The 25589-nt window shown below is 46.9% G+C and overlaps 1 protein-coding gene across 2 annotated transcripts in view; it reads left to right on the forward strand.

Moving 5' to 3' along the window:
- The first annotated feature begins 1075 nt into the window (after nt 1-1075).
- IFFO2 (intermediate filament family orphan 2) overlaps nt 1076-25589 on the forward strand; it is a 61300-nt gene continuing 36786 nt past the window's right edge. For both annotated transcript variants that reach the window (XM_074218275.1, XM_074218274.1), the window contains exon 1: nt 1076-1704. In XM_074218275.1, coding sequence (XP_074074376.1) covers nt 1076-1704 — 629 coding nt within the window. The remainder of the gene's footprint in view (nt 1705-25589) is intronic.

A 25589-nucleotide genomic window follows, 5' to 3' on the forward strand; every position in this document is an offset into this window, starting at 1 on the left:
GCGGCCTCACTGCCTCCCATGCAGGGTCATCTCCAGCCATCCTGACTCATACCTGGCCGCTGGACCCCGATGGTTCTGGAGGAGAAAGTGAGGCGGGTGACACTGCACAGCCCCCCCCTTCACGTGCTTGTCAGGGCATCACTTCCAATGTCACGGTCAAAGACGAAGAGCGGACAGCAACTAGAAAGCGAGAAGGAGGAATCCCCGGGCCTTGGGGAGCGCGTGGCCACCGGAGGGAGGGGGGCTGGGAGAACCGGGCCAGGTGGTCTCAGGAGAGGAGGAGCATCACCTGTGGGAGGTGGGGGGCACGAGAAGAGGCAGAAGCCAGCTGCCTCAGGGGGGCTCTCGGACGGGCGGAGGCCTCAGTTTCCCCATCTGCACACTAGCTCTTCGCCAGCCCCTCGGTCCCGCCCTCTGGGGCCTCTCCGGGCTCAGGGATCCGCTGGGGGTCTCCCGGCCCCGCCCAGCCCCCTGCCCCGAGGCAGCCGGGGGGACGGCCGAAGGCGCGGTGGGGGCGCGGCCCCCGCCCTGGTAGAGCCAGCCCGGGCGCACGTGCGAGGCTCGGCGGGGCGCGGCCTCGGGGGGGGGGGAAGGGCCACGGGACGGCCCGGATCGGGGCGGCCCCTTTAAGAGGGTCCGGCGGGGGCGGGGCCGGCTCTGCGGAGCGCCGCGGCGGGGGCGGGGCCTGGACTGCGGGGCCCGGCGGCGCGGAGGGGCCGCAGCGGGAGGCCGGGGCGGGGCCTGCGCGCGGGGGCGGGGCCCGGCTCCGCAGAGGGGGCGTGGCCGCCGCGGAGGGGCGGGGCTCTGCGGAGGGCGGGGCCGCTGCGGAGGGGCGGGGCCGCGCGAACCCCTTCCCGTGCGGCGGCGGCGGCGGCGCCTCCACAGCCGGTGACAGCCCGGGAGCGGCCCCGCCGGAGCCGCAGTCCCGCGCCCAGCCCCCCCCCCCCCGCTCCGCGCGCTGCCCGGCCTGCCCCCGCGCCCGGACGCCTCCCCGCAGCCCGCCGCCGAGCTGGAGCCGCCCCTGGAGCCGGGCCTGGAGCCGCGCCGCGGGGTCCCCGAGCCCCGCGGCCGCCGCATGATGAACTCGCTGCTCTTCGGAGAGATGGCGCTGGCCTTCGGCTGCCCCCCGGCCGGCGGCGGCGGCGGCGGGGGCCCGGGCCCGGGCGGCGGCGGCGGCGGCGGCGCGGGGCCCGGGCCGTCGCCCGTGACGGCGGCGCTGCGGGACGACCTGGGCTCCAACATCTACCTGCTGAAGGGGCTCAACGTGCGCTTCCGCTGCTTCCTGGCCAAGGTGCACGAGCTGGAGCGGCGCAACCGGCTGCTGGAGAAGCAGCTGGAGCAGCAGCAGAGCGAGCGCCAGCGCCGGCTGCGCTACAAGACCTTCTCCCGGGAGCAGGCGGTGCAGACGGGCCCGGAGCCGGGCCGCCCCGAGCCGCCGCCGCCCGTGCCCGGGCCCCCGCCGCCCCCGCCGCCCGCCGGCGGCTCGCAGCCGCAGCACTACAGCCGCCTGCCCGGCACCATCTGGAGCTACACGCAGGTCCGGCGCACGGGCGGCGGCGGCCTGGAGACGCTGCAGGGCCCCGGCGTGTCCTGGCTGCACCCGGACGGCGTGGGGGTGCAGATCGACACCATCACGCCCGAGATCCGCGCCCTCTACAACGTGCTGGCCAAGGTGAAGCGCGAGCGCGACGAGTACAAGAAGAAGTGAGTGCGCCCCGCCCGGGGAACGGGGCCCGGAGCCGGGGGACGGGGGCCCGGAGCCGGGGGACGGGGGCCTGGACCTGGGGGAACGGGGCCCGGAGCCGGGGGACGGGGGCCTGGACCTGGGGGAACGGGGCCCGGAGCCGGGGAACGGGGCCCGGACCTGGGGGAACGGGGCCCGGAGCCGGGGAACGGGGACCTGGACCTGGGGGAACGGGGACCTGGACCTGGGAGAACGGGGCCCGGAGCCGGGGAACGGGGACCTGGACCTGGGGGAACGGGGCCCGGAGCCGGGGAATGGGGCCTGGACCTGGGGGAACGGGGCCCGGAGCCGGAGAATGGGACCTGGACCTGGGGGAACGGGGCCCGGAGCCGGGGAATGGGGTCCGGAGCCGGGGAACGGGGTCCGGAGCCGGGGAACGGGGCCTGGACCTGGGGGAACGGGGCCCGGAGCCGGGTAACGGGGGCCTGGACCTGGGGGAACGGGGCCCGGAGCCGGGCCGGCTTCCCGCCCGAGCCCGGCTGACAGCTCTGTAGAGATGTCTGCGGAATGAAAGCAGGGGCTTCTCTCCTTTGTTCCCCTTCCCTCCTCCTCCTCCTCCTAGACATCTCGGAGCCCCGGGCCCGGGCCCCGCTCCCTCCCCCCCTTATTCCCCCACAGCTAACGGGAAGCCCTTGCTGGTCTTGGCTTGCCATGATCCTCTGTGGTCGCGGTGCCGTGTGGCGCTGGGCATGCCCCGATGGTAGGCCTTTGGTGACGCGCCACCTCTAACTTTTCTGATTTATGGAAAAAAGAGGTCCGGGTCTCCGCACTTGGGTCTGCCGAAGAGGGAGCTCCATTTCCTCTTCTTATCTGATCTCTCTGAGCTGAGACTGCAGAAAGTTTTTCTTCTTGGTTCTTTAAGTATGTCGTAGCTGTCTTCATCCAGCATTCTCCACTTCTACAAAGGGGGCCTGAGCCTCTGCAACTCTTTTCCCCCGTGAAGTCTGGACAGGTTGGGCTAATAAGTAAGCCAGGAACCTCCTAAGTAGCTCATCTAACCCACTAGGGGCATAGGATTCCAGGCACTCCTTCCCCTCTCTCTTCATCCCCCCAAGTATTTGGAGGACTTGACCATGACTTGGTTTCCCTAACCACCTTGGGGGCGAAGTCACCATTGTGTCGGGGGTGGGCAATGGAGAAACACCCTCTAGACCTTACCAGGGGAGGGATTTGGTGGCAGCCTCCCTGGCAAGGACCACAGTGCCACAGTGTCATCACACTACCGACTTCTGTTGTGTTTGGGTTTTGTTGTGTGTGTTTTCTTTGGATTTGGGTACTAAGGACATTAGAAGTAACTGTGCCCAATCTTACAAGGGGCAGTACATTACAACACACTGGCACCCAGGGAATGGGAATGATGTCAGCCTCTGGCATGGGCTTGGAATGTTTGAGACATAGGTGCTACTGAACAAGGAGAAGGATATGGGGACTTCCTCATCTTTTGTCAAATTTTCCTCTCCTCCAAAGGTCCAAAGCTGCAGTTGAGTTGCTGTTTTATTTTATTTTATTTTTTGCTAATTGAGGAAGTTTCCCTGTTGATTCCTCCAAAGCAAAGGTGTTCACCAGTTTGTTTGAGTCTTTCTAGGGGTGTCAGGAAACTGTTAGTCAAGAGATCTGCTCGTTTTTGCCAAAGGGGCAAGGTTTGGGGCCAAATGATATAGGGATACTGAGGCCTGGAATGAGTTGACTGGCGGGTCAACTAGTCTAGACTCCTCTTAGTCCCTTTGTGTCTTCAGGACCATGATCCCATTGAGTCTGACCCCTTCAGTCATCCTACCCCAGATCCTGACTCCTGCCTGGAGTGAGGTGGGAAGGTGTCCCTGATTCTGTGTCTATGTCCAAGTATTTTTGTGTGTCTCTAGTTGTCTCTTATGAGGATGTTGAATCTCTTCTTGGCTGTGTCATCATTGTTCAGGACAGTTTGCTTCTAGACATTTGGAATTATTTTCCTCTGAGGTAAGCTCGGGTCTTAGAGAGCTGAGGGTCTTTACACATGGGTACTGCCATGCTATATTCAAATCTTTGGGCCTACTCAACCCAAGAAGATGTCATAAAAAGAGCTGGAAAAGCGATGCCCTTAAGGAGCTTACAGCCTACCTCCCTGAACCTGTTTCCCCATGTACAAAAGGAGAAATTTGAATTCAGTGACTTCTAAGGTCTTTTCAAATTAGAGCATTCTATGGTCTAAAGATTTTTACTGATCTAACATTAGCCTCTTTCTAATTCTGATGTTGTATGTTCTGAGATCCTTCCTGTCCCCAGCATTCTATGTTCCAAACCTCCCCTAGCTCTGACATTCACTATTCCAACACTAATCCCATTCTGATGTTCTAGATCTTCAGGCCCTACTGTCTTGTTACATTTCTCTGGGGACCAAGGTCTCTTCTAGTTCTCCTGTTTTGTGATTCTAGGACTTGGGAAAAGGGGACTTTGCTCCCCTTAGGTCCCAGGTCCCTCCCCCAACTTGGGGACTTTCTCAAATCAAGGCTGAAGCAACTCTGTGAGGCATTGTTCTTTATTCAAGAAATTGCCAGGAGAGTGTGGTCATCGAAACCATAGCATTGACAAGGTCACTGAGCATAGATTTGGAAACCAAAACAAACATTTCCTGCACCCCCTGCCAGCTCAAAAAAAGAAAACCCCATCTCCCAGGGCCAAAGTAACCCAAACTGGGTTAAAAGGAGCTGGGGCTTTCCACAGGGAGATTTGAAAAGAAGCTTACTTTGAATGAACTCAAGTTAGAAATGGTGATGATGAACATGGTGGTTATAATACTAACAAAATATACAAATGCTTTACATAAGTAGCTTATTTGCACTTTAGAGGTATCAATCTCTAAATCATTTATTGTTTCCTATGAGTCTGATACTGTGCTAATGACTGCGGTACATGGATTAAAGTGCCTGGCCTCAAAGAGCTTCCATTCTAATATGGAAGTACCCATATTGCTGTGTACCAAACACCTATGTCTCAAGTACAAGATAATCTTGGAGGAGAGGGCAGGTTCAGCTGGATGGAGCAATTGGGAGGGAAATGGAAAGTCAATAATGGAGTCTCTAGGTCAAGGAACCTGGTTTATAGCCTTAATTTTGCCACCAACTTGGCCAGCATTGGCCAAATTGACTTCTCTCTAAGTCTCAGTTTCCACATCTATTAAAGGAGAAGGTTGTACTAAATTAGGCAGCTGGTCATGACCTCTCAAACTTTGTCTAATACTTGGTTTTCACCAGTTGTGTAATATTGAATTTTGGAGTTATTGGTGTTTATGTCCTGATTCCTACTAGATCATAAATTCCATAAGGGTAGTGATGTGTAGGGGTCATGTCTTACTGATTTTTTTTATCTCCCTTCTATCTGTAGCACAATCTTCTGTACACAGCATGCACTTAGCACATGTTTTTTGTATTGTAAATCTGGGACTGGACTAAACCTGGGGACAACTCTGCTGAGGCAGAAGCTGGGAAAGAAATTTTCAGGGGTAGTTTCTTTGGAATGAGGATGGGGCTGGGAGTGGCCTAGAAATTGAGTCAATCTCATTGACCTCTAGTCACAGTCTAGATCCACTGAATTTGCCAGTTGGGTGCCTATTCCCCAGTCCCCCATCCCCAAGCTCCTCTAAAATTCCTCTGTTGATAACTTCCCTCTTCTGCTATTCCCCCATTCAATGGATTTTACTGTCACATTGCTGTAACAGCTATGTATTATTAAGAGTTCTTATTCTGGGAATCACCCGGTCATTGGATTCAGACCTGGGAAGAATCTTAGAAGTCATTTAGCCCAACCTCCAAGTTTTGCAAAAAAGGAAACTTGGTCAGCTTTCTTAGAGAGGGGAATTCATTTGCCTCAAATTGCACAAGCCCTTAGTAGCAGAAATTGGTTTTAACTCCAGAGAGTGAATTGAGCATTGGACTTGGATCTGAGAAAACCCATGTTTAAACTCTGCTTGATGATCCTGGGCAAAGGTCTTCCAGTTTCAGTTTCCTTTTCTGTAACAATATCACCCATCTCACAAGGTTGTTCCTATAGTCAAATGAGATAATCTATCCAAAACATTTGGCTTAAAGCACTCTATAAGAAACATTAGCCAGGGCGGCTAGGTGGCACAGTGGATAGAGCACTGGCCTTGGAGTCAGGAGTACCTGAGTTCAAATCCGGCCTCAGACACTTAATAATTACCTAGCCGTGTGGCTTTGGGCAAGCCACTTAATCCCATTGCCTTGAAAAATCTTTAAAAGAAAAAAAAGAAACATTAACCATCATCATCACCACTGATCTTCTTCATGGCAGTGTGGCATAGTGAGTTGGTCTCAAAGCCAAGACCTGGCTTTGTGACCTTGGTCTTCATTGAACATTCTTTTGTTCTGATCACCTCCCAAAGACCACAACAGAGAAGGTGCCAACCTACATTCTTTTTGTTTGTTGGGAGGCAAATGAGGAAGTGATATTTTTTAATTTTTTAAAGTAATTTTTAAGTGTTTTCCCCAGGGTTATACAGCTAGTGAGTGTCTGAGGTCAAGTTTGAACTCTGGTCCTTCTGACTCCAGGGCTGGTACTTCATCCACTGTGCTCTCCTGTTGTGCTTTGCTAACCTGTATTCTTAGAGGAAGTTCCTTACGTGGTAGCCCATATATTAATAATATTACAAGGCCAGTCTCTATCCCTCTAATTGTTGTTATGCCACAGGAAAACCCATAGCCAAGGTCTGATTCTGCCACTGACTTGCAGTGTGACCTTTAAACAAGTTACTTTCTTTCCATGGGCCTCAGTTTCCCCCCTTGCCAAATGATATTTATCCTCTCTGGGATACAAGGATGGTCACAAGGCTCCCTTTGTTAACCGTAGAGCTCCAGATGAAGGTGAGTTGTTAGCATTCTCTTGGCTGAGGGCTAAGGTGTCTTCAGGGACTGGGTTACTTCTTTCCCTTGCCGGATTTTCCTTTCTCCAGCTCACGCATCATCTTTCAGTCGCTGCCACCCTGGTTCTCAGAGCCCTCCCTCTGGTGACAGGAGAGACATTGTGTTGTGGCTCTCCCTTTGAAGGTGGACAGAGTGGGGAGAAGAGGGAGAGGCTGAGGCTGAACTAGTCATTCTGGGGTGACCCCCGCCCCCAGACAACTGTGTCGGGGCTGGGGAAGGTGAGACTTCTGGATTTGATGTGAGGAGGAGGCTCTGGCCCTTTACAGACCTTGGGCAAGTTGCTTCAGCCCTGAAGGCCTCAATGTCCTCCTGTGGCAAAAGACAGGGTTGAATGAGATGATCTCTAAGCCAGCCCATCGAGTTTTCTGTCCCTTGCTGCCCGTGCTACAACTAGTGAAGGACTCCCAGACTTTGCATCAGAAGATTAGGGTCTGAATCTTGGTTCCATTTCCTGAGGCCCTGGGAAAAAGAAGGGATTTGCTCATAGTCCCCCAGGTTCTAAGCAGCGAGGTCTCTTCCAGCTCTGCCCTCTCTGTACATTAAATAGTCAGCTTCAAAGAAGAGCAATTCATTCCTCTGGATCCTCAGTGGATAAACTGGGCCTCTGGGATTTGTTTCCTTTCCCCCATTTTAATACTTCAGCTAGTTGCCTTTGCATTCATTTGGGGACCATGCTCTCTGTCTCTCAGCCTGTCTTTTCTGGGAAAACATTTGGGAGGTTTTTGAAAAAGGTCAAGGCTGAGGAAGAGGGGGAGGAGGGCGCTGAGGCCCAAAGAAGAGAAGGAAGCTGACTCTCGGATTCTTTGGAATGTGTGGCATTCACTGGTTTCTTTCTGCTCTGATTGGAACAGCCAGACTAGTTGGGCATTTACCTGACCTCTGTCCTTCTCTCGATGCTTTTAGTGGGGAAATTATAGTATCTATATTTAGAGATGGAAAGGCCTTTGCAAGCCATCATGTCTACTCCCTGCCTTTTAGAGATGAGGAAACTGAGGACCCTGGGAGGCAGATGACTTGCCTAAGGCCATACTACTAAGGAACTCACTAGAACAAGATTTAAATCTTAGTCTTCCTGCCTCCAAGTGATTATACTCTGCTGCCTTCCAAGATAGAGGATGAAGGCAGTAAAATGGGTAAATGCCCTCAATCCTGAGACCCTCCCCAAGGCCTGAGACCTTCCACAAGACTCTCAAGTCACTGTCTATCATTGGTGAAATAGGATGATAGTTCATGTACTAAGTGATATAACAATTGAGCGCTTTGTAAAGTGGGCTATAATAGTGAGTTTTCCAAGTGACCAGAATCTCAAATAAGAATTTGAGCTGGGAGGGTCTTTAGAACACAGGATATCAGAGCTGGGAGGGCCCTTAGAACGGAGGATATCAGAGCTGGGAGGGCCCTTAGAACAGAGGATGTCAGAGCTGGGAGGGCCCTTAGAACACAGAATGTCAGAGCTGGGAGTATCCTTAGAACAGAGGATGTCAGAGCTGAGAGAGCTCTTAGAACATAGAATGTCAGAGATGGGAGGGCCTTTTCAAAAGAAAACATTAAAGCTTGAAGGACCCTTAGAAGCTCTAATTAAACCTCTTCATTTTCCAGATGAGGGTGCTGAAACCCATGGAAGTGAGATGTGCTTAAGGCTTCTTGGGTTACACAATGAGTTAATGGCAGAACTATGACCTCCACCCAGGACCCCCACTCAGAACCCCTGACACTTGTCTGGTGACATGGTTCCCCTCCTGGGTACAAACCTCTTCATTCTTGGCTCGGGCAGGATGTGGTTTTGCTCTGTAGTTTCGCAGGTACACAAGGAGGGTAGATGGTTGCCATGAAACTAAAAACAGTGAAGTTAACTCTCTCTTTGCCTCTCTTGGGTAATTGGGCTCCTCTGGCAATTCTGGGGGTTCTTGACCCTGGGGATTCTTTACCTAGGACCCCCTCTGCCTCGGCATCCTGGAGCACTGCCTCTTCTGCTGCCCAATGGCAGCAGCAGAAGACTTGTAGCTCCATTTCCCTAGCTGTGAATTGAATGGGAGACAGTTGAGCTTGTCAAGCAGCTGGTGACAACTGGACTCCTGTATAACAGGGCTGATACACTCACATAGCTCTAAGAGCTGCTGTCAGGGCAGGGAGGCCCCAGGACTCTGGCCAGGCAAGCATCATTGTCCCCATTTTACGTGAGACCCATCGAGGGAGAAGTGGAGTTTTTGTCCCACAGGTAGTAAATGACTGAGTTTGACTTGGTGTACAGTACTCATTCATACCTGCTATTCTGGTCTATCTTTCAAGTTAATAGGGAAGGTCTTGATTGTAAACTCTATGGAGACATTGTGCTTTATTTAATGAAATTTCACATCTCCCCACCTGTATCTTACCATTGCCAAGAACAGGACCCTGAATGATTTGTTGAATTGATTGAGGGAGGGATCTTGGTATCCAGAGACTGAGGGAAGATCTCAGAGGTCATCGAGACCAAACCTTGTCTTTTACAGATGGGAAACCTTAAGGTGCAGAGGGATTGAGAAGTGGGGGTGTTAGAGGGAGCCAACTTGTTCCCCAGGGGCACTTGCATCTTTAGTGTGACTCTTTGAGGATTATGTTAATGACTGGTCTTTCTGAGGTTACTTTTTAAAAAAATGGAAATGAATCATGACAGGTAGTATGTAGCCAGGCCTCCAGTGTTTCCCCCAAATAGACCAGACCATGGTTCTGGGAGTTCTTTACTAGATAGGCATATCAACAGAAGCCCATCTCTCCTCTCCCTTGAACCTAGAAATTGGCTAAGGCACGCAAGAAGAGTGAGTTGGGAGGGGACTTGTTGAGTCCAAAAATCAGAAACCTTAGAGAACACCTAGATCTTCTTTTTAATATTGGGAAATTGGGGTCCCCAAAGGGGATGCAGTTTGCCCTGGGTCATATAGTATTCCTGTAGACTGGAGTCTCGGATCTGGTCTAGGACTTTGATCTGAATCAGGAATTTCCAAGGGCACTAAAGTTCCATGTTCTCCGATACTAAGATTTGTACTTTATGGAATCAAAGATTATTGACCAAACAGGGTTGTCTAACTTAGGATGTCAGCACTGGGAAAGGCACCTTCAAGACATTATGCACCTTTAAAACAAAGATTCTCAGACAATAAAATACCAGAGTGGGAAGGGTTTCTAGCACCCTGAATATTCCAAGGGCTCTGTTTCCTGTTCTGGTTCCTTCTACCTCTCTGCTCTGATTCCTTCCACTCCTCTCCCATGCCTTTTCCCTCCTCTGTTTAGGCCTCAGTCTTCTAGTATTTCCAAGGGGACATCCAGGTTGGAGAGACTGCTCAACCATGGCCCAGTACCGGCTTATGTCTCTGAGTGTGGGTCTAATTTAGAGGAGTTGAATGAATCCAGAGAAACCATTTAGGCTACAATGGGCAGTCTCCTAATCTAGGAGCAGACTAACATGGGAGAAAAGGAAAGCATACCCAGTCGTTGAGGTAATCTCTAAATTGGTATCAACCTTCACAGGAGAATGTCTCTCCTTTGTTGTCAGTTACAATACACCTTTGCCAGGTTACAGGGAGGAAGTACACGGCTAATTTGTACTTGTCCTTGGGTAAATACAAAACAGTGGGTGTGTTCATCAGCAATCATCTCTTTCAGAGAATCAAGGTCCAATACTATAATAAATGAGTGACCTTTTTTTTTTTAATGCTTGAATTTCCTGGTTAATCCCAATGATCTTTTCTAACTCATCATTCTTCTGAGTTCTCTTTTACGTTTGACACCACAGGGGTGACATCATTCTCATGTTCCTTCAATAACTGTACACCTTTGGTTCTTCCCATCTCTACCTGCGAATTGTGATTGTGTTCTCAAGGTCCTTGGTCTTTGTTTTGTGCACTAGACTGGTGTGATTTCAATCCCACATCTCTAACCTTGAAACAGAATTCTTAAAAGTCATTACCTAATAAGAGCTAGCATTGCTATAGTTCTTCTAAGATTTGCAAAAGGTATTACATATTTATCTCATTTGATTTTTACAACATACAGTACAACTAGGAAGTGAGTGGTATTAATTAGTCCTATTTTACAGATAAGGAAACAAAGATAAATGGAGATTAATTGACTTGCTCTGGGTCATATAGTAGATGTTTGGAGATGAAATATGAACTCAGATTTTCCCTGACTTCAGGCTCTATATTTTGTCCATGGTAAAATCCAGCGGCCTGAATCAGACACCACACTTCCATGATCTGTGTATGTACTGGCTCTTCTTGATTCTTTGGTTTCTGGATTTGGAGCTGGAAGGAAGGCCCCAGAGGTCATTCTAGGCCAATCTTCTCATTTTAGAAATAAGGAAGCTGAAGCCCAGAGAGGATATGACTTGCTCAAGGCCCTACAGATCAGTCACAGAAGTGAGATTTGAACTCAGATCCTCTGGCTACCAACTTTAGCATTCACTGCCAAACACTTGTCACATTTAACCCTGTGGAAGATTTATCTGGTCCTCTCCCCCCTTTTTCAATTGCAACTTCTTTGAGGATAGACATTGAGTTCCTCTTAATCTTTGTATCTCTTCAGTCTCCCTATTTTATGTTTAATCTCTGTGTCTCCTGTTGCTTCTGGTTTAACTGTGTACAATATCCAGCCAGAAAGTGACTGAGAAAGGCATCTTGCTTTAGGTTTGTAAAATGGGGATAGTAACTTTCTTTCTTGGAGTTGGAGGACTTTGCCAGAGAATCTCTTGAGGCCTCTTTGAGTTCTGAAGTTTTTCCTTCTATAATATGAAGAGCATAATATCATAGAACCACAGGATGTCAGAATAGGAAGGAGTCTGAGAACCTGAAATGCTAAAATATAGAATGTCAGCACTGGGAGGGCCCTTAGAACATAAACTATCCAAACTAGAAAGATCCTTAGCATACAAATATCACTACCAAAAGAGCTCTTAGAATAAAGACTGTCAATAATAGAAGGGGCCTTCCTTAGAGCTTGGACTGTGAGAACATAGGAGGTCAAAGCCAGAAGAGGTCTTACAGAGCTGATACCTCCCCACCCTTTCTAGTGGGAAACCTCTCAACCCATTCTTCTTTTCTTCTTCATTGCCCCAACCAAGTGGTGAATCCCCGGATATTCTGCATTTCAGTTTCTGTAGCATTCTCATGAATTGCCTGGTTCTCTGTAGGGTTTGGTACCCAGGCATTCATTTAAACAAAAGAAAAGCATGAATACCTTTCTCTGTCATCCCCTTCTCCTAGCTATGACAAACCCTAAAGGAATATTAGGCATTCACCTGGTCAGTATTTTGTTGAATTAAATTGAGGCATCAATTATTGTGCACAACAATAATAGCTGACCATTATATCATACTTTAACATGGATTATTTCTTTTAATCTTTGAATGAGTGGGGTAGGTACTGCTGGTGTTATTATCTCCATTTTGTGGAGACTGGAGGTGCAGAGAGGAAATGATTTGATTGAAGTCACACAGCTAATGATTTAGCAGGGCTAGATCTGATTCTAGGTTTTGCAGACTCTAGCTCCTTCATTCTCATCACTGGTCATTCTGCCTCCCCATCTCCAAACATCTGTCCATTGCAAAACACCTGCCTGGGATTATGATTTTGGAATAAAATTCTTTAACAAATGTATCCCAGAGAAAGAGATGGGACATTTCTGGAGAGGAGAATCGAGGAAGGGGCCAATGTTAGGACCAGAGGCCGTTTCCCATAGTGACTGGTCCTTCGGCAAAGTGCTCACTCAGCTCTCTCTTTCCCTTTCTAAAACCCAGTGGCTGGCACGTGCTCAGACTTCCTTATGGGCAAATGCAGCCATCCATCCAGAGAGGAGCCCCTTCTCTGAAGATATTGCCTCCTGCTTTCTTAATTGGCAATTTTTATTACTTGGATTATTTAAGACCGGGCTTGGCTTACGGCCTCTGCTTGCTTCCTTGGGGGAGGGGAGCATCTGAATTGTCCTTTTTAATTTCCTGTCTGGTAGACAGACTCAGCTGGAGGAATTAGTAAGTTAGAATCTTCCCTGGCCCTGGGAGCAGCAGTGTTTCCTCTTCTTCCTGACTTCTCCAGAATGGAAGCTGAGGCAGGACTAGAAGAGACAGAAAAGGAAACTGAGTCTCAAAAGTGACTTTTTTTTTTTCAAGCTTACAGTAGAGTCCTGGAGTCTTGATTTCCAGGACAGTCCAGTTCCAGTCAAGGAGTCTCAGTTGGAGCCATGAGAAGATCCTTTAGGTTGTTTGACCTCATCCCCATCCACCTGTCTTCACAAACATGCCAGCTAGCTGACCATGGATCCAGTGAGGATGGCTCGGGGCAGCCTTTCCCCAATATGGGGACACACAACTCAAAGTATAAGTCCCTGTGGGGCAGTGGAGCCAGGGGTTCAACTTCTGGTGTTTGAAATGACCAAAAAGAAGTCTTTGACCCAGAAGCTACTGTTCTTCCTGTCTGTACTCAGGATAAAAGGGAACTAGAGCAGGACTTTATTTATAGTATTTACAGGCTGCATTTGTGTGTAATCACAGGGAGGGATGAGCATGGCTGAATGGGAAGGGAGGGCAAGTGTGAGTGCTGGCTCTCACTGTCTGTGAAATAGAAAGGGTAGGGGCTGAGGTCGCTGGTCCTCTCCCTACTCTTCTTATTCTCCCTCCTCTCTCCTCCTCTCCCTCTTCCGTCTCTTTCTTCATTTTCCTTCCCTTTATTTTTATTCCTTCCATCTCTCCCTCCCTCCTTTCCTTATTTTGCTCTTTCTGGTTTTTCTTCTATTTTGTTCCTAGATAAAGACATAAATAGGTAGCTAGCACAGGGATGAAGTGATTTCTGTGTGTCAAGTGATGTCTAGGGAATATAAACAAACCCCTTCCCCCAAGAAGTTTACTTTTTTATTGGAAGAAAAGACACATTTTAATCAGAACATTCAAGATAAGTACAGAGTAGATAGAAGGTAGCCTTTACAGCTGGGGAGACAGGGAGCTGGGCTAGGAGTGATGGTATTACCAGCCAGGTGACTTAAAGCTTCCAGTGAGTCTCTGTTCAAGAAGTTGTTACTCTATGTGGGTCCCTGGGCAAGTCCGGTTTCCTAATGTGTAAAATAAGACCATTGATCTAGATGGTCTGAAGTCCTTTCCATCTTTAATGCTGGAATTCTTGCGTTTGGGTGACTCCCACATCTCTTCCAGTTCTGCCACTTACAGCCATGGTAGCTGTGGGAAGGTTATTTAGCCAACCCTGGACCCCTGAAAAATGAGGAGTGATGAGATGGTCCTTTCCATTAGCTGAGATGGTCCCTTCCAGCTCTCCAGCTCCTAGAATAAGAAGGCTGGTAGTGACCTCAGCAGGTCATTTTGGTCCCCCCCTCCCATGCTTTAGGTAAAGGTCATCCCCAGCTACAGTAACAGTTCCTGTCCCTCCAGCACTTTCCTTGGGTTTTGTCCATGAGATGAGTAATTCCAGTATTATTGTCTACATTTTATTGATGAGGATACTGAGGTTCAGAGAGAGACCAAGTGTCTTTCTTATTCTAGATAAGAAAATATTTCCCCTTTTCAAAAACCTTCTACCCAATCTTCCTCCTTAATTTTCTTTTAGTCTATTCTTTTTACCCCTTTCTCCTTTGGGGACTGTCAAAGGCTTTGTTTAGAGATTAGTCTTGTCACAAAGATAAATTCTACTGGTGACTCATAAAAAGAGGTAGTGATTCATTTTATAAGTGGGTAAACTGAGGCAAAAGAGAAGTTTTCTTTTGGTCACTTGGACAAAGAGATAGCCTCAAGACTTCCAGAATGTGATAGTTTTTAAAAGGTACAAAGGATTGTGGAGATTATCCATCATTTTTTACAAAGGATGAAACTGAGACTCAGGGTCACAATGTGAGTGAAGAACTGATGTGAAATTTGAAGCCATGACTTCAGTACTCCTGCCTTACTAGTCCCTGGAAGGGCAGAGAGCACTCTGTTTCAGACAAAGACTCCTTGATTATGTCTATCCCTTTAGTTGAGGCTCTTCCTTTTTTGGGACTATTGGCCCTGGTATGGGGAGATGGGGGACGGAGTTGGAAGTAGTCTCAAATGCACAAACTCTTCAAGCCTCAGCTCATAAATTGGGGATTTTCAAAGAATAGGACAGAGCCCTGGCTCAACCTTATCTCTTGGGTGGTTGTTTGTCTTTCTGGGGTTTTATCTCCTGGTTAGCTCACTGTACTCATAGGGGATAATTAAATGAAAGCTTTCTATTTCTTGGGGGCCAGATCTTAGAAGCTAGAATGTGGGGGCTAGGGTGGAGAGATACCAGCACCAGCTTCATCATAATAGTGACTGTATCTGTGGTGCTTTACTAATTCTTTAAATAATTCTGTGAGGGAGCTTGGATTTACTACTGGGAGAAATGAAGCTTGGAGAAGTTAAATGGGAACTTAGGAGAGAGACTGTCAGAACTGGGAGGGCCCTTAGAACATAGCTTAGGAGGAACATTAGATCATGGAACATCTAAGTTGAAAAGACCCTTAGAACATAGAATATCAGAATATCACAACTGAAGAAGGACCTTAGAACAGAGACTATCAAAGCTAGGAGTGCTCTTAAAATACAAAATATCACAGCTGAAGAAGGGCCTTAGAACAGAGACTATCAAAGCTAGGAGGGCTCTTAAAATACAAAATATCACAGCTGAAGAAGGACCTTAGAACAGAGAATATCAAAGCTGGGAGGGCTCTTAGAACAGAGAATATCAAAGCTGGGAGGGCTCTTAGAACAGAGAATATCAAAGCTTGAAGGGCTTTTAGAACACAATATCAGAGCTGGGAGAAACCTTAGCAATTAAATCCTTCAGAGAGAAGATAATATACAAAAAAACCAAACCCCAAAACCAACCTTGACTAGTGCATTGTACTGCTGGCTAAGTTATGAAAGTGCCTGGGCTCAGTCTCCCCACTTGTCGGGGAGAATCTCTATAGGGCTGGGGGTGAAGATGTGAACTGTCTTTTGGGGATCAGATCATCTTAAAAACCAGGCCATCTTAATATTGTTTTTCTTGAATTGCTCTCCAGGCTGGGCTTGGTTTAATATTTCGCCTGGGAGACAAAGGAGGTTTTGTGCCAGCAGCTGCCTTCCATCTGATTTGGGCCCAAGTGACTTAATCCCCCCAAGATGGGAAGTGGAGTTGTTAAAGCTACTGCCAACTGCCGAATCTAGCCGGGGATTTCAGGGCTTGGGCCTCTCCCACTGTTCTCTCTTTCCTTTGGGAGAAGGAGGGCACACTCCTGCCTCGGTTCCCCAGATTCAGAGTGGCCACACAAACGAGCATTTGTTACATAGATCTCTTTTAAAAGCAAGGCATCCCAGGATTAGACTGCTTTGCAAAGTTAGGGCTCCTCCAGTCCCATCCTTACCTTTAACAGGAGTGTGCCCAGCAGAATATAGGGGAAGGGGTGTGTCATTTGGAGTCAGAGGACCCAGCTTCAGAATCTGCCCTTTCTAACCTTGGGCAAGAATCTTCACCTTGTGTGCCTCAGTTTCCCCCATCTGTAAAATGGGAAGTTTGGCTAGATGGCCCCTGAGGTCTCTGTGAGAATCTGCTCTTCAGGGATTTCAGTATATATCTCCAGTGATAGGTAACTCTCTACTCCGGAGATGACCCTTTCCATCTTGGGAAAGCTAGATTTCCTAACCAATTTCCTTCACTTCGAACTGCAATCATCGAATCTTCATTTCTGCGTGCCTTTCTCCTCTGTCTAGGGCGTGTCTAGGTATGTATTCCCTTGCCCTAGCCTGCCTATGTGTCCGAGTTGGGTCAGGGCTGGGCAGGGGGGAATCCAGAAGGATTAGGGAGGCTGATATTCTGGGAGGAATGTGAGCTGAGCTTTATGAGGATGAAGATTGCCCTGGCCATGATTCTGAGCTGCTCTGTTTAGGGAGAATTCCCCTGGATGGGGGCATGAGCAAAATGAGTTTGTTAGGTGATCTCAGGATCCTGTCCTGGGAACTGAGCTAAGTTTAGGGTTCTTTGTTCTTGTAGAATGTTAGCACAGGAAGAGATCTAAGATCATCTAGTCTACTCCTCATTTTACAGGAGAGGAAACTGAGGCTAAAGATAATGTTCTTAGTCAACCTTGAAGAAAGCATGGGTCATTTGTTATTCTAGTTGCAGGATAGGTTACAAACACTGAACCATTTGGGTCAGAGTTCTCTGTTTAAATTGCTTGTTGAGAGCTGGAAGAAATCTTAGAGGTCACCAATCTAATCTAACTGCCTCATTTTACAAGTGAGAAACTGAGGCTATCTCAGAAGTTAAGTGACTCATCTAAGGTAACACAGCTAAACAGCAGAGTCAAGATTTGGACCCAGGTTCTGATTCCATATCCAATGTTCTTTCCACTATACTCTGTTAGCACCTATAGACTTAATTGAATAGCCCAGATTTTTTCTCTTTAAAAATAATTTTATTTTATTTCATAAATATTTAATAGCTATTATTATAATTATTATAGCATAACACTGCAATAAATCATAATCATAATTAAATAATTTAATTTAATTTTTTAATATCTCCCTCTAGACTCCCAATAAAACAAAGAATTTTTTTAAAAGGAGAGAGGAAAAAAATCCAGCAAAACCAACCGGTATATAACCTGAGTCTGACTATGCAGCATTCCAAAATCTCTAGCTAAGAAGAGGGAAGGTACATTTTCTCAACTTTTCTCCAGGGTAACTAGAGCAGTTGTGCGTTACCAACAGGTGTGTCTTTAGATCAAGAATTCTTAATTGGGGAGGGGGTGTATCTGAACTTTTGAAAAAATATCTTGATAATTGTATTCTTTTTTCTTTTTTAAGGATTTTATTTTTTATTTACACATTACTAAAATATTCTTGTTTAAGAGTAAACATAATACCCCCTCTCCCATAAAAATATAAAACCTCATTAGAAATAAAGTAAAAGAAAGAGAAAAAGATATGTTTCAGTCTGTGTTCTGATACCATCAGCTCTTTCTTGGGTGGATCACATTCTCTATCATAAGTCTATCATAGAAGTTACTTCTATATTTTTCCACAGTTGTGGTTGCTGATTATAACTCCCTCCATCCATTCCTCCCCACTACCATCTATTATATTTTCTCTCTCCTTTCACTCTGTCCCTCTTCAAAAATGTACCGTGGGGCAGCCGAGTGGCGAAGTGGACAGAGCACCAGCCCTGGAACCAGGAAGCCCCAAGCCCACATCCCAACCCAGAGACCCAGCAACCCATGGTCCTGGACAGGCCACCCAATCCCAGCACCATGCAAAAAGTAAAAAAGATAATGCATTGTATCTGACTACCCTCTCCTATGATCTACCCTTTTCTCTATCACCCACATCTCCCCCTCCCCTCCCCATCCCCCTTCTCTCCTTTTTTCCTCTAGATGTCTATACCCTATTGAGTGTGTATGCTGTTTCCTCTCTGAGCCATTTCTGATGAGAATGAAGGTTCCCTCATTCCCCCTTGCCTTCCCCTTTCCATATCATTGCAAAAGCTACATGAAATATCCTTTATATGAAATAACTTAGCCTATTCTGCCTCTCCTTTCTCTTACTCCCAGTACATTTCCCTTTTACCCACTGACTCCATTTTTTACAATAGATCTTCAAATTCAACTCTCTCCTGTGCTTCATCTATAAAAGCTCTTTCTACTTGCTCTATTAAATGAGAATGTTCATATGAGTATTACCAGTATCATCTTTCCATGCAGGAATATACACAATTCATCATCATTAAGTCCCTCATAATTTATCCTTCTCCTCCACTCTCTCTATGCTTCACCTGAGTCCTGTATTTGAAGGTCAGACTTTCTGTTCAGCTCTGGTCATTTCAACAGGAACATTCGAAATTCCCCTGTTTCATTGAAAGTCCATCTTTTCCCTTGGAAAAGGATATTCAGTTTTGCTGGGTAGTTGATTGTTGGTTGCATTCCGAGCTCTTTTGCCTTCTGGTATATTATATTCCAAGCCCTACGAGCCTGTAATGTAGTTTGCTGCTAAGTCCTGTGTGATCCTGACTGCAGCTCCACATATTTGAATTGTGTCCTGGCTGCTTACAATATTTTCTCTTTGACTTGGGAGTTCCAGAACTTGGCTATAATATTCCTGGGGGTTGTTTGTTTGGTTTTTTTTTTTTTTGGATCTCTTTCTAGGGGAGATTGGTGGATTCTCTCAATTTCTATTTTGCCCTCTATTTCTAAGATATCTGGGCAATTTTCCTGTAGGAATTCTTTAAAAATGAGGTCGGCTCTTTTCCTGATCATAACTTTCAGGTATCCCAATATTTTTAAAATTATCTTTCCTGAATCTGTTTTCCAGATCAGTTGTTTTTTCAGACATTTCACATTTTCTCCTAATTTTTCATCCTTTTGGTATTGAACTATTGTGTCCTAACTTCTTTGTAAAGTCATCAGCTTCCTTTAGCTCCATTTTTGCATCTGAAGGATTTGTTTTCCTCAGAGAGCTTTCTTATCTCCTTTTCCATCTGGCCAATTTTGCTTTTAAAAGCATTCTTCTCCTCAATAATTTTTTGAACTGTTTTATCCATTTGACCTTAGCTGGTTTTTAACATGTTATTTTCTTCAGCATTTTTTGGATCTCCTTGACTAAACTGTTGACTTTGTTTTCAGGTTTTTCCTGCATCTCTCTCATTTCTTTTCCCAGTTTTTCTTCTATCTTTCTCACTTGATTTGCAAAATCTTTTTTGAGCTCTGTCATCGCCTGAGCCCAACTTCTATATTTCTTGGAGTCTTTAGATGCAGAAGCTTGGACTTTCTCATCTTCAGATTAAATATTTTGGCCCTCTGTGGGACCAAAGTAATTGTCTATGGTCAGGTTCTTTTTGTTTTTCCTGTTTGCTCATTTCCTCAGCCTGTGCCTGGGTGCTTCCTGAACTTTTGACTATTATTGGGACACCCCCCACAAAGACCTCAGTGTGTGAGGCTCTGACTGATCTCCTGGTCCATGAATGACCACAAGCTCACCCCTCTGCCATGGGGCTGTGGGGGGGAGTACCTGCTCTATTGGGGGCCTAGATGGCGACTAGGGTCTGAATGTGGTCAGAGCCCCAGAGTCCTGTTCTAGGGACAGAGGATAGACCTCAGCAGTCTCCCTCCACTCCTTTACCTTCTATGGGGTTGAGCACTCTCTTGCTGGGGAATTCCACGGCCCTCCTTCCATTTCCCGGATCTGGGCTGCTGCTATGCACTGAGTGCCATGACTGCGTTGATGGCCTGGGCTTTGCGCTGGGCTTTGCGCTTGCTCTGGCAGAGGTCTCCCTGCCGATCTTCCAAATTGTGCTTGGTGCTCCCTGGGGTGCAGGTCAGGAAACTGCTTCTGGTGTCAGGAGCTGCTGCTCTCAGGTGCCCTGGGACTGTACCCAGGAGGCTGAACTTCCTTTGCTCTGGCTCCAATCTTGTGGAACAGAGATTTTCCACTATTTTCCCGGTTACCTTGGGCTGTAGAATTGCCTCACTGGATCTTTCTGTGGGTTCTGTATCTTGAAAATTTAGTTAGAGTCATAATTTTAAGGTTTTTGAAATATTTTGGAGAGAGTACCTAAGAGAGGCTCTTCTCCTGCAGCCATCTTGGCTCCACTGATAACTGTATTCTAATAGCGTTCATTTCCTTTATAATATTATATACGTTATTTTGAGGCAATGGATTGAGCACTGGCTCTGGCGTCAGAAAGAATTGAGTCCATATCTGGCCTCAGACACTTCCTAGCTGTGTAACCCTGCTAAATCACTTAACCCTGTTGACCTCAGTTTCCTCATCTGTAAAATGAGCTGGAGAAGAAAGTGACAAAACATTCTAGTATCTCTATCAAGAAAACCCCAAATGAGGTCAGGAAAGGTTGGATACAAGTAAACAACAAACTATATTTTATTGTATGCATTTAAATCTTATTCTGAGAAGGGTCCATCATACAAAAAAAGCAGTGAAGAACTCTTGCCTAAGTCCTTTTGAAATCTCCAAAACTCCCAAAGGAAAGTATTCAGATGCAACTCAGGGAGACAACAGCAGGTTCAAGCTTCTTCTGGGCAGGGGGAGTCAGTTTTTGCTTGCTCAGCTTGGACCCCAGACCTCTTTACTGCCAAGGCTCATTATCCAGCTTGAGGCTGATGCTCTGGGAGCTTGGGACCCTTGCTTCTGGCAGACTCAGTTTCTTCATTGGCAGGCAGGTGGAAGTGATGCTAACTGGATTCTGCCCCATGATGCTCCTTGGACTGACTTGGCTTCCCAAGGCTGCTGCCCTGCCTTTTACCCTGTTTTCCTTGGTCAATATGTGGACTCTTGGGGTCCTGTAGAGGACATCTTGTTCCTCTTTCTAGGTCAGGACCATCATAGAACAATTGAAAAAGAAAAGAGATGATGAAAAATGTTATCCACATCCAGAGAGAAACTTTCTTTTTTCACTTTATTTTTCTTGCATTTCCCCCCCTAATATGGAAACCTGTTTTCCATGATTTCACATATATAATTGATATACTTTTTTGCCTGCTCAATGGATGGATGGGAGAGGGGGCTTGGAGTAGAGAGGGAATTTGAAATTCAAAATTTTTTAAAATTAATATTATAAAGTTTTTTTTAAAAAGAAAAAAGAGCTAAACTGAATCAGGACACATCACAATCTCATTCTGGTTATATAGTAGTCAAGGAGGATTCTTTAATTTATTTTTTTTAATTATGAAGCATTAATTTTTTTCTTCTTCCAATGGGAGTATAGGGAAAAAGAAAATCAAATGTTATGTAGCAAACATGCATAATCAAGCAAAACAAAATCCTATATCTGCTGTGTCCAAAAATGGGTCTTACTGCATCAAGGCCTCTCACTTCTCTGCCAGTAGGAATTGGGGAACAGGCTTCATCTATGTTTTTCTGTAATCATGTCAGCAAGCATTTTTCCAGTGATTATTACATGCTGAGGAATCAAATACAAAAACAAAACCACACAATCTCTGCCTTCAAGAAGTCTGTATTTTAATGGAGAAACTTTATGTAAAGACTTGGGACAAAGAAGATGTCCAGGAGTAGGTAGAAGGTGATCTCAGAGGGCCAGAGCTGATAGCTAGAGGAGGGTTGGAAGAGACCTCTTAATTTTGAGGGAAGTCATGGAAACCAAAAACCAAGGAAATGAGGGAGGACATTCCAAGCATGAGTACAGCCAAGGCAAAGGCACAGTGATGGAAGATGAAGTGTTGTATGGAGAGTAAAAGGATGTTAAGAAGACTGGAGAGCTAAGAAAGGGCAAGGTTGTTTTTTTTTTTTAGGTTTTTGCAAGGCAAATGGGGTTAAGTGTCTTGCCCAAGGCCACACAGCTAGGTAATTATTAAGTGTCTGAGACTGGATTTGAACCCAGGTACTCCTGACTCCAGGGTCAGTGCTTTATCCACTGAGCTACCTAGCCGCCCCAAGGGCAAGGTTTTCAAGAGGTCTCTAAGCTTGAGTAGCCCTGGGCAAGCTATCTAATCTCTGTATTAGGGGGTAGCTCAGCAGAACCCAGGTCTGAACAAGAAGACCCCCCTACCATATCCCTGGCCAGCCTCTGTTGGGAGACCCCCAGGGAGGGGGGTAGAAGCCACTGCCCAGACTTTCCTCTCCCTGCTGAAGGCCACTCATTTTAGGACTGGCTCTGACAATTAGGATGGCTTTCCTTTCCACAGCAAGTTCTATAAAAATGTGTATTAATTTAACCATGTGTCAGTGGTCAAGTCACTTCCTTTTCAAAACCTCAGATACTCTATCTGTAAAATGAACTGTAATTCTGCTTGTACTTCCTAACTGACAGAGTGGTTGGGAGTAAAGTATTTTTGCAAATTTTAACTATCCACATAATCATAATCTCTGGGCCTGTATTTTGTCTTTTCTGTAAAATGGGGACTGTCATATGTGCTCCACTTCCTACTATATCCCTCAGTGCAAGGGCTACTCCTACAAGGGCCTTCCCATACCTCTCCTGGCCACTGAGGCCCATGACCTTGCAGCAAGCTTCCCAGTCAATCAGGAGGGGCTTCCCCATTTCTAACCTCAGGTTCTCACACTGCTAGGGCCTCCCAGTTCTTCTTGCTTAGTCATTAGTGGGAAGGAGACTGGCTGAGCCCATCCATAGAGCTGCCACCATCCCCCAATTCCTCAACCTTGTCCATAATAGGGACTGAGAGGCCTTCTAGTTACCAGGAGTTCTCTTTTGAGTTTCTAGCCGATGAGATCTGGAGACTTCTGGACAACTAGGTTGGAATTAGGAGACCAGCATTCTGCTCCTTGCTGTCCCTGCCAGTAGTGAGTTCTGAGGCCATTATTTAACCTCATTTTCCTTATTTGTAAACTGTAGGTGTTGGGCCTTTCTGTTTCTGACATTCTGTGTTCTAAGGTCCCTCCCAGCTCTGGCAGCCTATATTCAGGTCCCTTTTAACTCTGTCATTCTAGATTCTAAGGGTCTTCCTGACTCTGACATTCTGTGATCTGACAGCACTGCTAGCTCTGACATCCCATGGTTCTTTCCTGGGGCAGAGGTTCATTTTTGTTCTGGGAAGTAATGGAAAAGGTGGCAGAAGGACTTGGCTGTTGTTCTCTGTCCCTTTTTGACCTTTCTTCTAACTTTAGAAGTAGAAGGGGGCTCAGTGGTCCCATAGTCCAGCCCATACATGATAGGAGTGCTCACCCTCAGAGAATCTACCTCCTCCCTCCCCCACCCTTCCGTTCCCCCCCTCCAATTCCAGGCTGTCTGCTACACTTTGGGACAGCTGTTATTGCCAGGAGATTTTTCCTAACCCTTTTCTATCCCTCTCTCTTCACTGGCCCCTTTTGAAACAGGTGTCTCAGGGTGTTGAAGCAGCCACTCCATCAACGCCCCCATTCGACTCTTTGGAATGTGCCCTTTACCCTCCCTTTCATGCCTTGCTCCTGGGAGCACCGGACTGGGGGCTGTCAGATTCCTCATGCTCCAGGACCAGTCCCAGAAGCAGAGGCTGGTACATCCTCTGGGCTGCTTAGGAGCTGGGGAGCTTCTGGCTTCATCCAGTGTCCTGATGTCAGGTCCATAAAACTGAAACCCTGGGGCTTGATGTATTCACCTGTTCTGGGCTTCCAAGAATTCTCATCTCTAAAGTCCTCCCCACCCCCAAAGCCAAACTATTCTACCGTCATTCCATTTTCCTCTGACTGGGGGATTTATTTTAACTGATCCTGAGTTTCCTGGGAACTCAAACCGAGCAGGAGATAGACTTTGTAGGTCAGAAGGGTGAAGGGACACCCAGGTAACATCATGACAAGTCTGCAGAGGTGAGGGTGGGTGACCCCTTCTTGTGTGGGAGCAGGGTTGGCTTCACGCAGCTGGCATAGTATTTCCTAACGTCTCTGCCTTCCTGTGTTCTCTCCTTTTCACAACTCTGACTCCATCGCCTGGCTCTGTTGATAACCTTGGTCTGGGTCTGGGCTACCCTTCTAATCTTCAGGACTCTTGCTTTTTTAAAGCTAGGGCATCTCAGAGAGGGCAAGAGATTTACCCGAGGCCACGCTGCGAGGCTTTGGGGATGAAAGTAACCACATTATCTGGGACCTCACAGAATGTTGTATAACCCTCTGCCCCTGCACCAGGTAGAACAGGCAGGAGAATGAAAGTGGGATTCTGGGTTAGAGTCATGGAATGTTGGAAGCTAAGGGGTTCCATTTTATAACTGAGGAAATTGAAGTCTGAAGAGATAATAGATATAACCTGCCTATGATCACACAGGATTTGAATCCAGGTCCTCTTCTTCCAGAGACAGTGCTTTTTCCACTGCCCTACTTTGTGTCTACATCTGGACCAAGTCTCTGCCTTTAAAGATGTAGAACCCAGAGATTTCTTAAGAGTCACCCAGATTAAGGGTGGAGCTGAGCTTTGAACTCCTAGGACTACCTGATCTAGGCATTTCTCCCCTATGCAACCATGACCCGTCCCTTTTATAAACCCTTTGTCTGGATCAGGGATGGAATGAGATAGTCACTGAAGCCAGGTCAAAGTTTTACAGTCTGGGAGGGGAGGAAGTCATTGAGGGAGTCTTTCATTCAGAGACTTCATCTGCCTTGGGACAAGCCGGTGCCATGTGGTGGCAGACATCTCTGCAGCCATATTAAGCATCCAGGATCTGGCTTTTCAGGACCCTGCAACTGCCCCTGGGCTCCCTGGGGAAGCTTTGCCAGGAAATCTGGGAGGATTTCCCTTCCTCTTCCTCTTCTCCTTAAGGAATGGTCAAAGGTCTCAGAATCTCCGAGCTGGAAAGGATCTCATTTCACAGATGAGGAAACTGAGTCTCAGAGTAATTAAATGACTTGTCAGGATCACAGTATAGGAGTAACCTAGTGTTGGAGACAACTAGATAATGCTGTGCATTAAGGTTACAGGCATGTCCCTCCCCCTCTCCTCCCCCCCAACCTCCTATCCCAAAAGCCTAGTGAGGGTAGTCATAGCTTTTTTTAATCCCTTTTTACACATAGATATTTTTCTAAAACTTTTTTTTTTGTTTTTTTGCAAAGCAATAGGGTTAAGTGGCTTGCCAAAGGCTTCACAACTAGGTAATCATTAAGTGTCTGAGGTCGGATTTGAACTAGGGTATTCCTGACTCCAGGGCTGGTGCTATAGCCACTGTGCTATCTAGCTGCTCCCGTATAGGTTCAATTCTGGTCTCTATTCTCTTCTTATTCAATACTTTCTCATTTACTAATTTCAATTCCTTCCACATGTTCAATTATTTTTTCCCTCTATCCTAATATCTAAACAGATTGATTGGGCTTTCCTCTGTAACCTCTTAATTGGTCTTCCTGTCTCTATTTTCTTCCCTCCCTTTTCTATCCTTCTGATAGCTACCAAAAGATATTCCTAAGAAACAAGTCTGACTTTCCTCACAATATAATGCTTTATTACATAATGCAGAATATAATA

The sequence above is a fragment of the Macrotis lagotis genome, chromosome 1 (genome assembly GCF_037893015.1).
Source record: "Macrotis lagotis isolate mMagLag1 chromosome 1, bilby.v1.9.chrom.fasta, whole genome shotgun sequence".
Classification (NCBI taxonomy): domain Eukaryota; kingdom Metazoa; phylum Chordata; class Mammalia; order Peramelemorphia; family Peramelidae; genus Macrotis; species Macrotis lagotis.